Source organism: Mastomys coucha, unplaced genomic scaffold (assembly GCF_008632895.1).
Source record: "Mastomys coucha isolate ucsf_1 unplaced genomic scaffold, UCSF_Mcou_1 pScaffold15, whole genome shotgun sequence".
NCBI lineage: Eukaryota > Metazoa > Chordata > Mammalia > Rodentia > Muridae > Mastomys > Mastomys coucha.
In genome coordinates, this window is record NW_022196897.1 from 103572242 (window position 1) to 103585325 (window position 13084).

At 43.6% G+C, this 13084-nt stretch overlaps 2 protein-coding genes across 4 annotated transcripts in view; one reads left to right on the forward strand and one right to left on the reverse strand.

Annotated features, from left to right (window-relative positions):
* Positions 1–7466, forward strand: part of Eif2ak4 (eukaryotic translation initiation factor 2 alpha kinase 4) — a 91003-nt gene extending 83537 nt beyond the window's left edge. For all 3 annotated transcript variants that reach the window (XM_031371446.1, XM_031371448.1, XM_031371449.1), the window contains 7 exons: positions 166–278; positions 2456–2514; positions 3071–3168; positions 4185–4253; positions 4930–4974; positions 6328–6446; positions 7227–7466. In XM_031371446.1, the coding sequence (XP_031227306.1) occupies positions 166–278; positions 2456–2514; positions 3071–3168; positions 4185–4253; positions 4930–4974; positions 6328–6446; positions 7227–7284 (561 nt within the window). In that variant the 3' untranslated portion in view covers positions 7285–7466. The remainder of the gene's footprint in view (positions 1–165; positions 279–2455; positions 2515–3070; positions 3169–4184; positions 4254–4929; positions 4975–6327; positions 6447–7226) is intronic.
* A 527-nt stretch (positions 7467–7993) lies between these two features.
* Positions 7994–11711, reverse strand: Srp14 (signal recognition particle 14). The gene is made up of 5 exons (XM_031371450.1): positions 11611–11711; positions 11398–11470; positions 10885–10997; positions 9066–9098; positions 7994–8514 (listed from the first exon to the last, which is right to left on the reverse strand). Exons 1-5 carry the CDS (start codon positions 11632–11634, stop codon positions 8425–8427), a joined length of 333 nt encoding a protein of 110 aa, XP_031227310.1. The 5' UTR covers positions 11635–11711; the 3' UTR covers positions 7994–8424.
* Positions 11712–13084: the final 1373 nt, after the last annotated feature.

Consider the following 13084-nt stretch of genomic DNA (forward strand, 5'->3'; position numbering starts at 1 on the left):
AAAAAAAAAAAAAAAAACTGCTAAATGTCTTCCAGAAAGCAGAAACACCCCTAATTAAGACCCACTGACTCCAAACTGTTGACCCAGTTGCTTCACTAGCGCACACTGAGCTACTGTTTTGGCTTCAGAAACCTCCAAATGATAAATTGTTTCATTCTGTCCCAGGTCAAGTCCTTTGAAAAGGAGAGGCAAACAGAAAAGCGTGTGTTGGAATCGGATCTTGTGGATCATGTTATGCAGAAACTAAGGACCAAAGTTGGTGATGAGAGAAATTTCAGGTAAATTTATAAAAAAACAAAGTAATTTATCTGACAATTTGTGAAGCCAAACATTGGGCAGCCCCATCTACTTATTTTCTGGTAAAGGCCCCTTTGTGTGTGCCATAACATGACCGAGAAGCAGGAAAGTAAGCCAACAGCCACGGAAGAAACAAATACATGGAGCAGCCTGGATCTGTGAGAACTTACTCCTTAAGGCCATGACTAATCTCTTCCAGTGTACTGCAGTCAAAGTAGGAATAGAGGCACATGTCTGTGATCTCACCACTTTAGGGGATTGAGATTGGAAGACCACAAGTTCCAGGCCAACCTGGGCTGCCAAGTGAAGTCAAGCCAGCCTGCACTACATAGTCACACCCTAAACCCATCTCAAAATTTTCAAATTCTATTAGAAATTGACACAAACATTTTTAAAATACTTATCCATTTTAAGTCAAAGTAATAACCAAGTCATGTTACTTAGATAATATATCTTACTAGAAAAATAACTTTATTTAAAAAATAATAAGGGGGCGAGAGAAATGGCTCAGTGGTTAAGGGCACTGACTGCTCTTCCAGAGGTCCTAAGTTCAATTCCCAGCAACCACATGGTGGCTCACAACCATCTGTAATGGGATCCAATGCCCTCTTCTGGTGTGTCTGACAGTGTACTCATAACATAAATAAATAATACTTTTTAAAATAATAATAGTAATTTCAGTTTCAAAAGTGGTGTGTTCAGATGTCTCCAAGGTGTTGCATTTTATTTATAATCTCTGCAGAGTTTTAGTGGAAGAATGTCCACCATGGGATGAATAGTACAATCCTAGTTTCTTAAGGTAAAATATGCAATTTACATATAGAAAATGTCTAAAGGACTGACTGTACAAGATGTTTGACTGTAGTTACTTCTGGGAGATTATAAAGGGGCAGTGGAGTTAGAAAAGATCTTACATCTTTGCAACTCTTATATACATGCTCATATCAAAACAAACAGCTCTAAGTATTATTATAATCCTGACAAATACCTATAATCCCAGCACTTGGAAGGTCAAGAGTTCAAGGTCAGCCTCTGCTACATAGTATATTCATAAATAAATTCAAGTCCAGCCTGCAATCCATGAAGCCCTGTCCCAAAAACAACCAAAAGACAGAAAGAAAACACAATTTTGTTCCCATTAGCGACATCTGTTAGTGTTTGGAGACAGGTTGTTGTCACAATGGGGTATTACAGGTGTAATAGAGGCCTGAGTGCTGCTGGGCATGACAGCACAGGACTGATGGATGTGCCTCCTGCAAAGAATATCTGACACCAAGTACCATTGACTGCCAGGACTGAGGCATCTCAGCTTAGAAAAAACAAGCATTGCTTTGCCACCTGTGCCTCCAGGCCATGTGTGTAACCCTCCCCCCAATACACACACTTTGATCACTGAGTTTCAATGAATTCACTGGCAGGCTTTTGTTTTTGTTTTGTTTGGTTGGTTTTTGGTTTTTTTGAGACAAGGTTTCTCTGTATAGCCCTGACTGTCCTGGAACTCACTCTGTAGACCAGGCTGGCCTCGAACTCAGAAATCCGCCTGCCTCTGCCTCCCAAGTGCTGGGATTAAAGGCGTGTGCCACCACCGCCGGGCCAAATGTGCTATTCTTGAAGTCACCAGGTTATTAGAAGCACAGAGTCAAATCACAGATAGATGTTTAGAAAATGAAAGGGAAGGGGCACTACTATGTCTCTTAAAGGTTATAAATTAATGTCCAGGTTTGAAAGAACGTCTGTAGTACACCTTTTGAAACATCTGTATTTACCAAACATCTCCTGTGGTGGTCGCCAAGGCTTCTGGTTGAGTGCAGGTAGAGCCTGCTACTGCTGTTTCTTTGTATTATAAGGGAGCAAAAAGAACTCCCATTACATTTCATTAAATTAGCTGACTCTGGAGCCTGCATTTCAGACCCAATTGAATGAATCAGAATGTTGTCTTAGTCTTTTAACCCGAATCATGTCCTTAATTCCTTTTTTACTTGCTCATGACAAAAAGCATCACTAAGAGCATTTCTGTTTTGTTTTTTCCTCCAATTAATAACTAAGAGGATTGCGTTTTTATATTCAGTAGGGAAGGTGGCGTGCTCTGAGGGCACCCTTATCTGAGTTGCTTTTGCCTTATTGACAGTTTGCTAACTGTTTGTTTGCTTGTTTTTAGAGATGCTTCTGATAATCTTGCCGTACAAACTCTGAAGGGGTCGTTTTCTAATGCTTCAGGTATAAGTACTAATTGAAATCCCAGCCTTAAGAATGCTGTGTTGTCTGCACTGAGGCTTAGGGCTAAGGCTGATGCCTTCTCAAGATGAAAATACCTTTTAAAGGAAAGTGTCAACAAAGCTGTATCATATGAGATGTGTTCCAACATCCTGGAAGCGCTAGGGCAGCTTGGGCTCAAGCCATCCCTCTAATCCTAGTCTGTCTCAATGTTGTATTCACACATGTGATTTAACCTTCGTTTTACTCAGTTCACTATATACATGCAATGTGGGTACTTCCCTCATACAACAGACTAGAGAAAAGTAGCTCAAGCCAATTATGGTGGCACATGCCTGTAATCCTATCACTCAGGAGACTAAAGCAGAAGGATACAGTGTGAAGCCAGCCTGGTCTATAAATATATACAACTAGACTCCATCTCAAAGAGACAAAAGAAGGCCAGCGTGACCTATCCCCTAGAGTCACAACCAGATAGATGTATACTAATAAACAGCTCTTATAGTGTGTTCCAGAAACTGGGCCCAGGTAAAGACTTTAACATGAAACTCTGTCTCAGGTTTGTTTGAAATCCATGGAACAACAGTAGTCCCCACCGTGAGTGTTATATCACCAGAAAAGCTGTCAGCCAGCACCAGGAGGCGACATGAGATCCAGGTATATCACATGTACCTTGCTTGCTTGCTTTTATTTTACGTGTATTTTGCCTGAATGTATGTCTGTGTACCATTTATATCTTAGAGGACATTAGGTCACCTGGAACTGGACTTACAGGTGGTTTTGACTATGCAGGTACTGGGAACTGAACCTGGGTCCACTAAGCCATCCAGCCACTTGTCTTTGGCTTTAAATATAAAGATTCTTTCCTCTTTGCTAACCTGGTGGCTTCTGAAGTTCTCATCAACAAAACTTCTCTGGTGCCATAATTCAGCACATCTGTCCTCCAGAGATGTTAGTAAGCAGCAGCTGTCAACAGATGATCCATTTAATCTGCCTCCCATAGCAGCCGGAAGTGGCTTGTTCCTCTTCTATATAAGAGCATTTTAGACCAGTCACTAGAGTGGTTCTCATGGTTTCAGTGTCTGCTGTATGTCTGTGCTAAGGCCATGTGTGTAACCATAGAGCACGTGCAATATGCAGTTAAAAGAACAAAAGAAGTAACAGAATGTGTTGAATGAGGTAAGAGTGTGCCATGATACTGAGAGACGTGTTAAGAGCATTTGATTTGTTGCTGTTGTGGTTTTTGTTTTTGTTTTCCTTTTTTTTTTTTTTCGATAGGGTTGCTCTGTGTAGCCTTGGCTGTCCTGAGCTCTGTAGTCACTCTGTAGACTAGGCTGGCCTTGAACTCAAAAGAGATTCACCTGCCTCTTCCTCCCAGCTGCTAGGATTAAAGGTGTGCTCCACCACAGCCCAGCTATTAAGAGCATTTGTGTGGTGGTATACACCTGTAATCTCAGCTGCTTGGAAAGATCGAAAGTTTTAGGCCAACCTGAGCAACATAACAAGACCCAAAAATCAGTTTTTTCCCTTGGCTTCCCGCTTTCTCCAAGCTATATCAAGAGCAAAGCTTTATGTTCTGATCGGTGCCCTTTCTAAGCCCTGGCTTTGTCACCCTGTTGTTTTCTGGAATGAGAAATAACACTAACATGCTCTGAACTCCATTTTCTTATTAGGTACAAACCCGACTTCAGACTACCCTTGCCAATTTACATCAAAAAAGCAGTGAAATTGAAATTTTGGCTGTAAGTCACATGTTCTCTAACAATTTGAAGATAACATCTGTCTGCATTGTCTAGTGTAGCCTCAGAATTCAGGGCTTTTTTTACTGTCAGCTGTATCTGGTATCAGACCTGGCTGTTCCCCATGTGAATTACAGGCAGTCTAAAGCTAGAAAAAGCTGGGGAGAAAAGATGGCCATTTGTGTGTTTCTCTTCTTTCTCTCTTTTTCCCTATGGCCACAGTCATGTTGAGGCCTTACTAAGTGCACGTGGCAGCATTGCACCTTTGCGGTGTGGATGTGATCTGAAATCCAACCTCCAGTGCTTGTTAGCTCAAATACACCAGTTAAAGTCTGCTTTAGGAGCTGGGAAGATAACTACATGGTTAAAGCACATGAGGACTAAAGTTCAGGTCCCCAGAACCCACATAAATGCCTATGCTCCCAACCTCAGCTGGTGAAGACAAGCTGGCTCACAAATTAGGCATGTCAGTTAGCTCTGGGTTTCACTGGGCCTCTGCCTCAAAGAGTAAGATGGAAGAGCAGCTAAGAATATTTCCAATATCAACCTCAGATCTTCACACATATGCACACATATGTGCACAGAAAAAATTCATAGCAGCCCTATTCCTATCCATAGCCCCAGCCAGGGTGAGCTACCTAGACTTCTTAATAATGATACGCTTTCTGTGAATTAACAGGTGGATCTACCCAAGGAAACAATCTTACAGTTTCTATCATTAGAGGTAAGCAATGGCAACTGTTCTGCACTGTGACTTTTACAGTCTTGTCAAAAGAAAACTGGCAAAACTTCTTTGTAATTATGTTTGTCTGGCAGCATCAGGAATTTAGCTAGTAATGTTGGTCCTTCTGTTAATAAGTGTTATGGGCATTCCTGAGTCAGAATCACACAGCCAACGAAGGCTCAGAGCCAGGACTTGAGCCTAGCAGATAGCATAATCTAGTTTCTTATCCATAGTATCATGTGTTTCCCAAGCAAATCTTCATCCCAGTTAGGAAAGCACAATTAACACACAACATTCTAGTGTAAAAGAGCCAAAGGAATGTTTGTTTACAGATTTATACTTTTAGACATTTTTTTCCAGTTTTTAAAAATTTCAAGTTTCTCATGGTAGTAAAATAATCATAGCTACAGGTGATTTTTTTCTATTTTTGTGAGGAAGAGTGTTACCAGGTAGCCTGTCCTAGTTTGCTTTCTGTAGCTGTGATAAAAACACTGACCAAAAACAATCAGGGAGGGAAGGTTAGCACCTCTTACAGGCTAGAGTCCCTTCCAACGTTGAACTCCAAAGCAGGAAGGAACCTCAGAGGAATGTTGCTACTGACTGACAAGCTGGCTAGCAGGCTTTCTTTATAGACCAGGCCTGCCCAGGATAACACCACCCAGAGTGAGCTAGGCCCTCCCACATGAATCCCTAAATCAAGAAAAATGCCCTAGGGGCCAACTGCTGGAACCAGTTCTTCTATTAATGGTCCCTCTTTCCAACCTAGTTTGTGTCATTAACAAAAACTAACCAGAATATAACCCAAGCTGCCCTTGAATTGCAGTAATCCTCTTGCCTCAGGCTCCTAGGAATGGAGATGACAGGTTATAGGTAATTTTCAAAGCATTTCATATCAAGTAACTTTTTTGTCTATCCATACTGTTTATAGTCATAGATTTAAAATAAACTGTATTAAGACTGGAATTGGAAGCAAGAGGGTCCTCAGTTCAAGGCCAAACAGTAGTTCAGACTAAGACCCTGTCTCCTCATTACTTGTTGATCAAACCAATAAGCACACAGTACTTACTTTCTGGCAGTTTGCTGATTTTTGATCCAGTCCAATGAGTAGACATGAAAGGCAACAATGTCCACCATACACAGGAAATATCCATGTAAAGCCATCTAAAGTCACATTCTCACACCTGGGCTGTGGCAAGGCCGAGCAGGCTCTAACTAGATAGATACCTATAGTCTCAAGAGAAAACTGATACTTCAAAGGAAGAACCACAGACTCCCATCACCAACTCTGCAGACCCACAAAAAGCAGGAACCCTGCTGGCTCTGTTCCATCATATCTGGTCTGATCTTTCCTAGTGGGATGCTGATGAACAGGCATTTAACACAACTGTGAAGCAGCTGCTGTCACGCCTGCCAAAGCAAAGATACCTCAAACTCGTCTGCGATGAAATTTATAACATCAAAGTTGAAAAGAAGTAAGTTATAGCAGGTTTCACGTGGTTAAAGTTTAGGGAAGGGGCTGAGTGTCAAGGATTAACAGTCAAATCCTAGACTGTGAATCACAGTGAGAATCTTGTCAGTAACACTGTGGGTCTGAGGATAGCCATCTGGGTATTGTGTGTGTGACATGTGGAGACATGGGGTTCATGCCACTTTCCTCTTCACCATTTCTTCTTGAGACAGGGTCTCTCTCTGAACCTGAAGCTAGGCTGACTAGCATCACTGATCTTGGGGGACACACATATCTTTACCCAAGGCTACACTTTCACGCACCACTCTACCCAGCTTTTTAACACTGGTTCTAGGGATCCAAACTCAGTGCTTGCTTGGCATGCACTTTACCAACTGAACCATCTCCCAAGCCTCAGAAAACGTTTACACAACTAAGTCAAGGATGATGGCACACAGCTATAATCCTAGCACTTGGGATGTAGAGATACATCAGGAATCCAAGGTCATCCTCGGCCTTATAAGCAAGTTGAAGGCAGTCTGCGTTACAATCACAAAGAAGCAAATGACATTAAAAACAAAAAATATGACTGCCTTTACTGTGTATGTCAAAATGCCAATCATATATGTCACTGTTTAACTTAAAGGACGTCAAGGAAGTTGGTGGTGAATGGCAGTTTGCAAACTCCAGGAAAGTTTATGCAATCCTTCTAATAATCAATCTCCCATCATATTTTTTATTAAAACAAAGCTAGTAAACTATTTCATCCCACTAAGTCTGTCATCACTGTGCTGGTCCTTTGCAGGGTGTCGGTGTTGTTCCTGTACAGCTACAGAGATGACTACTACAGAATCCTATTTTGACCCAGAAGAACTGCTGCTGTATTGTTCAAATGGACAAGGACTTATACTGGAATAATGGAATGTTGTGCATTCAATTCATTTTAACTTTAAATTCTAATAAGCTGTCCCACAGAGCTGAGCTTTGTCGGTTTTTCATGTGTTATAAATTTACCTTTTTGATATAATAAATGTTTTCATATATATCTGCCGTTTTCCAGTTGCAGTTCTGCCAATACTAGAGGTTATATGGAGCTGGAGAAGAAAACATACTTGTCTCCTTTGATCCTAAGCACATAAAAATGCCCTGACATTTACATTCTCCTACTAGATAAAAAGTCACCCCTTGTGGTCTGTTCTGCCTCTGTAGCTGGGTGGGAAGGCAGAACAGGGTCTCACTATGTATCCCAGGCTGGCCTCAAACTCAAAAATCAGCCTGCCCCAGACCACTAAGATTACAGGCTTATGCTGCCACACCAAGCAGGACCTTTATTCTTGATGAGTCTCTAATATTTATCCTAATGTCATTAAGCAAACTCCTGTTTGGCTGTAAGAATTCAAATGGGTAAAGGAATTATATAAGATTAAATAAAGTCCTGGAAGAGAAATGGCTCAGCATTAAAGATGCTTGCTGCCAAGCCCAATAACCTGAGTTCAATCCCAGACACCTGTGGTATGAGAGAAACAATCATACAAATTGTTGATGTGACACAGAGCAAATGTGCAACAGACATACAAAATAACTAAATGTAATTTTTTTTTATTTTAAATTATACAACCAAGAAAACAACCCACCTGTAGGATAACACAACTTTTAGTAAAACTATTACAGTAATCTCAAAGACAAGGTAAAAATCACTGAGTAACTGTACCATCTAGAGTTAGTAGTTATGGTCATAAATAGGGTAGGAAAAGCAGCAGCTAGCCTGGAGAATAACGATGCATAGCTCCTCAAAGATGACTAGAAACCTTATGGCTAGAATCTAAGAATATCCAGCCATACAGCACAAATCAAAAACTGGCTTCTTACCACAACTAGCCCATGACCATTCCAATCCTTCTTTCTTAAAGGACCCTTCTGTGAAAACAGTTATATACAGAGGTGCTGAAAGCAGCAAACAGGAAAACTGCACTTGTGTGGCTGATTGGTAGGGGCCACGCCTGTCACTGTGCTGGTTTACTCTTCTTACTCTTGTTCTTCTTGTCCCTCTTCTTCAGCCCATCCATGTTGGCTCTCAGTAGATTTGAATAGGCCTGAAAGTCAGAACATGGCCTTAGCAAGAAAAGGTACAAACTGGGGAAGGAGGTGACTTTCCACATGGACTTGGAGTAGTTGGCATGAGAAAGCCTACTGGGACACCTGTACTGGCAACTGGTGTGCCATGACAGTCATCACTCCTTCAGCAGCTCCTGAGACATACTCCACAGGGAGCTGCAGGCTGGGCACGCTCCAAGCAAAAAGGGAAACTGCAGGCAGCTTCCTACTCAACAATATCATAGAGCATATCTGAAGCTTAAGAAAGAACTAGTCTTAAAAAAAAGGAAAGGAATCAAGGCCCGCCTGGTCTACAGAGTGAGGTCCAGGACAGCCAGGGCTACACAGAGAAACCCTGTCTCAAAAAACCAAAAAGGAAAACAAAAAAAAAAGGAAAGAAAGAAAAAGGAAGGCAGGAAGGAAGGGAAAACCCACTGCGGAACAATATTCATAAAATAAAGAGCATAGGCAAGTGGTGAAGTCAGGTTCCCACCCTGGGCAGCCCCGCTCACCTCAAGAAGGAATGGAGAGCACAGGAAATAGAACTTACCATCTGAAACTTATTCACTTCTTTGGAACTCACCTGGAAAGGGAAAAGGTCACCTCTTTTTATAGGTATAGACACCACCTATTCACCCAAGAAAAGTCTCAACATGTTCATCAAGACAACATCTGGGCCAGGCATGGTGGCCCACAAACACCTTTGGACCTCAGCACTCTGGAGACAAAAGCAGACAGATCTGTGATTCCCAACTTCAGGAGTCCCAATGTACTCACGGCCATCATTCCAACCTAACCTGCTCTCAAGAACAAGTGAAGCAGCTCTGTGCTGCCCTCCACATGAGATCTGCAGCAGGATGGGAAGGCAAAGTGGGCTCCTACCAAACTATTCACCTCTCTGAAATCCCTCAGACAAACCCACTCTGATAATCCCAATCCCAGCAATTGTGAGACAGAGCTGGGAAGATCTTATGATAACACAGTCTTTAAATTTAATGTTAAAAAATAAAAATCCTTATACAGATGCCCCTGAGTTTTTCTCTTTGGTTTTGAGAGATATCAGAGGACCTGTCAAAAAGTGTTCATTTTCTTCTGCAAAATACTTAAAATTACTCCCTTGGCTGAGCAGATGATGGCTCTGGCCTGGAGTCCCAGCGCTCAGAAGGCTTGGCCTGGACAAGAACAAGCTCCAGGACAGTCTGCGCTGGATAACCAAGGACCTGCCTCAAGCAACTTTGTCCTCCGCCATTGATTCAGACTGACATAAGCACAATTCAAACTGCCATAAAAGTAGTAATACGTAGGAAAAAAAAATGCTGTTTCACATTTGTGACAGTCAACCATAACGGCAATGTAGCCTTGCTTTACTTTAAAAGTCTTCTCAAGATAACATCAGCTACTGTCTGCAGTCTCCTGAGTATCCTGCACCACTGTGATTACAGGCTCACTATAGAATTAGGAAGAATTCACTTTGAATCCAGGGAATCTTTCTGTTTTGCATAGTCACCATTCATAAAAAGACCGTGGTTCTTGACTATACATCCTCTGTAATACCAAGCCTAACATGTTTGTTAAGTGAACCACATAAACATGGGGGGAAAAGTCAGGTTAAAAATAATCATCTAATTCCCAGAAATTGTGTACTGAAAGACCAGCACAGAAAGAAAATAGAGTCAAACAGTCTTCAGGGCAACTACTAGGAGAACGGACCATTTCCACAGAAGTTCCAGCACAACAAGCATCTGGCCTCTACTTTCTGTTTTAACAGCTTGTTGGTAAGTGGTCCTACGAAAATAGTAACTGGGAAGTACACACCTAGGATTCCACCACTATGGAGAAAGAGGCAACATAATGAACCTCATTACATGAGACCTCATCTCAACCAAGCAGCCTCCCCCTCCCCCACCCCCACCCCCACCGAAAAAAAGAAGCAAGAGTAAATCCTGATCCCAAAACAGCCTGGGAGTGACAGGCCAAAAATGAAAGGGAAGGGGGTCCTGGACCTAATCCAGACATGCCCCTTCTCAGTCAGCGTTTTACAGTCCAGGGGGCAGGAGGCTCAAACAGAGTGATGACTTAGCAGGATGAAGACATCTCCAACTTCACGAAAGTCATCACTGTCATCTGTCACAGTTGGTAAGACATCCCTGTGACCCCAGCACAGGCTGAAGCTCCTGCAGTGATCTTCCTAAATCACAAGTTCAAAGTCAGTAGAATTTTTTAAAAAAATACATTCTACTAGCTAGCATTGAGACAGGTTGTTCCTGTACCTTGGCTATCTGAGAGAAAATTGATCTTTTTTTTTTGTTTTTGAGTCGGCCAGGCCCACTCAAAAGAAAACAAAGCATTAAGAAATGACTCCAGCTCACCACGGTACTGATCTTCCTTTTCCCATCCGTGGCTCTTAACAGACACTTGTTTTCTGCAGGCTCGAGGCCCTCCACAGAACTCTTCCTTGGAATGGGTTTGGTGCGACCATCATCTGTGTTTAAAAACAAAACAAAAAACAAAAAGCACACCGAGGTAAACACCACCACAGGAGTTGCTTTGGGGTCCAAAGTGAAAATCTGAAAATCGTAAGGAAGGGTCCACTAGCACTCCCATAAATCCACCGCACCGACATCACTTAGGATATGGCCAAAACTCGGAGCAACGACTCCCTCCACAAACACTGGGAGCCCGAGGCATATTCGGCCTCACTAATGGAGCCGGGGCTGAGCTGCCTGACAGGGGCAGAGTGGGTGGCGGGTGGCCGGCGCCGCCCCAGCCGCACTGCCGAGCACTGCCGCGGCTGTGAGCCTGGAGGTGGCCGGTGCCCCGAGGCCGGAGGCCGAGCCGCCCCCTCCCAGCCGTCCCCACGCGCGGCCCCGGAGGCTGCTTACACTTCTTCAGGGTGATGAACACGCTGCCCGACGACCGGCACTTCTGGAAGAGCCTGGTCAGCTCCGTCAGGAACTGCAACACAACATGCCCCGTTAGGCAGCCTCCAGTCCTCGCCCCGCCGCGTCACGGCCCTGGCCCGCCCGCAAAGGGAGAAACGCGACCCGAGCTGACCCCACTTGCTCGAGTCCACGGCCCTCCGGGGCCGCCGGTACCTGCTCGCTCTCGAGCAACACCATCCTGGTCTCCGCACGTTCCGACTCCGTCAGCAGAAGCCTCCAGCGGTTACAGCCGGAAGTCTCGCTTGCGCTGGGCGGAACTTCCGCTTTAGTTGCCAGTCTTCTGTCAAGCCCCGCCCCGCTCCGGTTGCTTTGCGCCTGCGTGCTCGCCACCCCCTCCCCCTTCTAGCCAGGATGAGGATTGACACTTAAGTGGTTGGACTGCCTTGTCAAGCTTCACCCTAGGCTGAAGGAGGGAATGAGATAAAAGAAAGACTGGATAGAAATATGCAAGTCATCCAAGAGTCCACTGACTCACCTTCTTCATTTTTAAGGTGAGGATAACAGTACCCCTGGTAAATGGAAGTACTAAGTTTTAGCCAAATATCTTAATTAAGACAAATGTCTTAATCACTGTTTTATTGCTGTGAAGAAACACCATGACCAAGACAACTCATTAATAAATGGGGGCTTGCTTACACTTTCAAAGATAGTGAGTTATCATTGAAGGGACTCTAGCCAGCTCAATTGTGGCAATCATTGCTCTTGCAGGCCTCCACCTTCTACTCCCTCTGCCTTGCTAAAAACATTCCTAAAGCTAGCCACCAAGGACTATTCCTTTATTTGGTCATTTCCTTCTTCTGAGGTTGACAACCAAGAGCCACATAAAGTATTGAAGTCCAGCAACCAGAAGACCCCCTTGGGGGCTGGCGAGATGGCTCAGCAGGTAAGAGCACTGACTGCTCTTCTGAAGGTCCTGAGTTCAAATCCCGCCATCCACAACTATCCGTGATGAGATCTGACACCCTTTTCTGGTGCTGTCTGAAGACAGCTACAGCTTATTACGCCAGAACATAATACAGATGGCTCACACTCATCTGTACAGCTACAGTATACTCATGCACATAAAATAAAAATAAATGAATCTTTAAAAAAAAAAAAAGCCCCCTTTGGCTCACCTGATTAAAATTAAACATCTCATCCTAATGCTAAGTTTCCCATTTTACCTTTATAAAGTGCCATTTGCCTATGGACCGTGTCTGTCTCCTCTGTGTACAGAGGCAGCCCTTTGTTTTATTCCAGAACAAATACCCCTACTCCTCTCCCTTTTTCCCTTCCTTTTCTCCCACATCTCTATCTCCTTGCTCTGTCTCTCTGTCTCCCGCCCTCTGTCTCTCTGTCTCTGTCTCTGTCTGTCTCTCTGTGTCTGTCTGTCTGTCTGTCTCTCTCTTTCTCTCTCTCTCTCTCTCTCTCTCTCTCTCTCTCTTTCTCTTTCTCTTTCTCTCTCTAGTTTGGTTGGCTGGGTTTTTTTTTGGGGGGGGGGTTGTTTTGTTTTATTTGTTTGTTTAAGACAGGGATTCTCTGTCTAGCCATGGCTGTCCTGGAACTCACTCTGTAGACCAGGCTGGCCTCAAACTCACAGAGATCCACCAGCCTCTGCCTCCTGAGTGCTGGGATTAAAGGCCTGTGC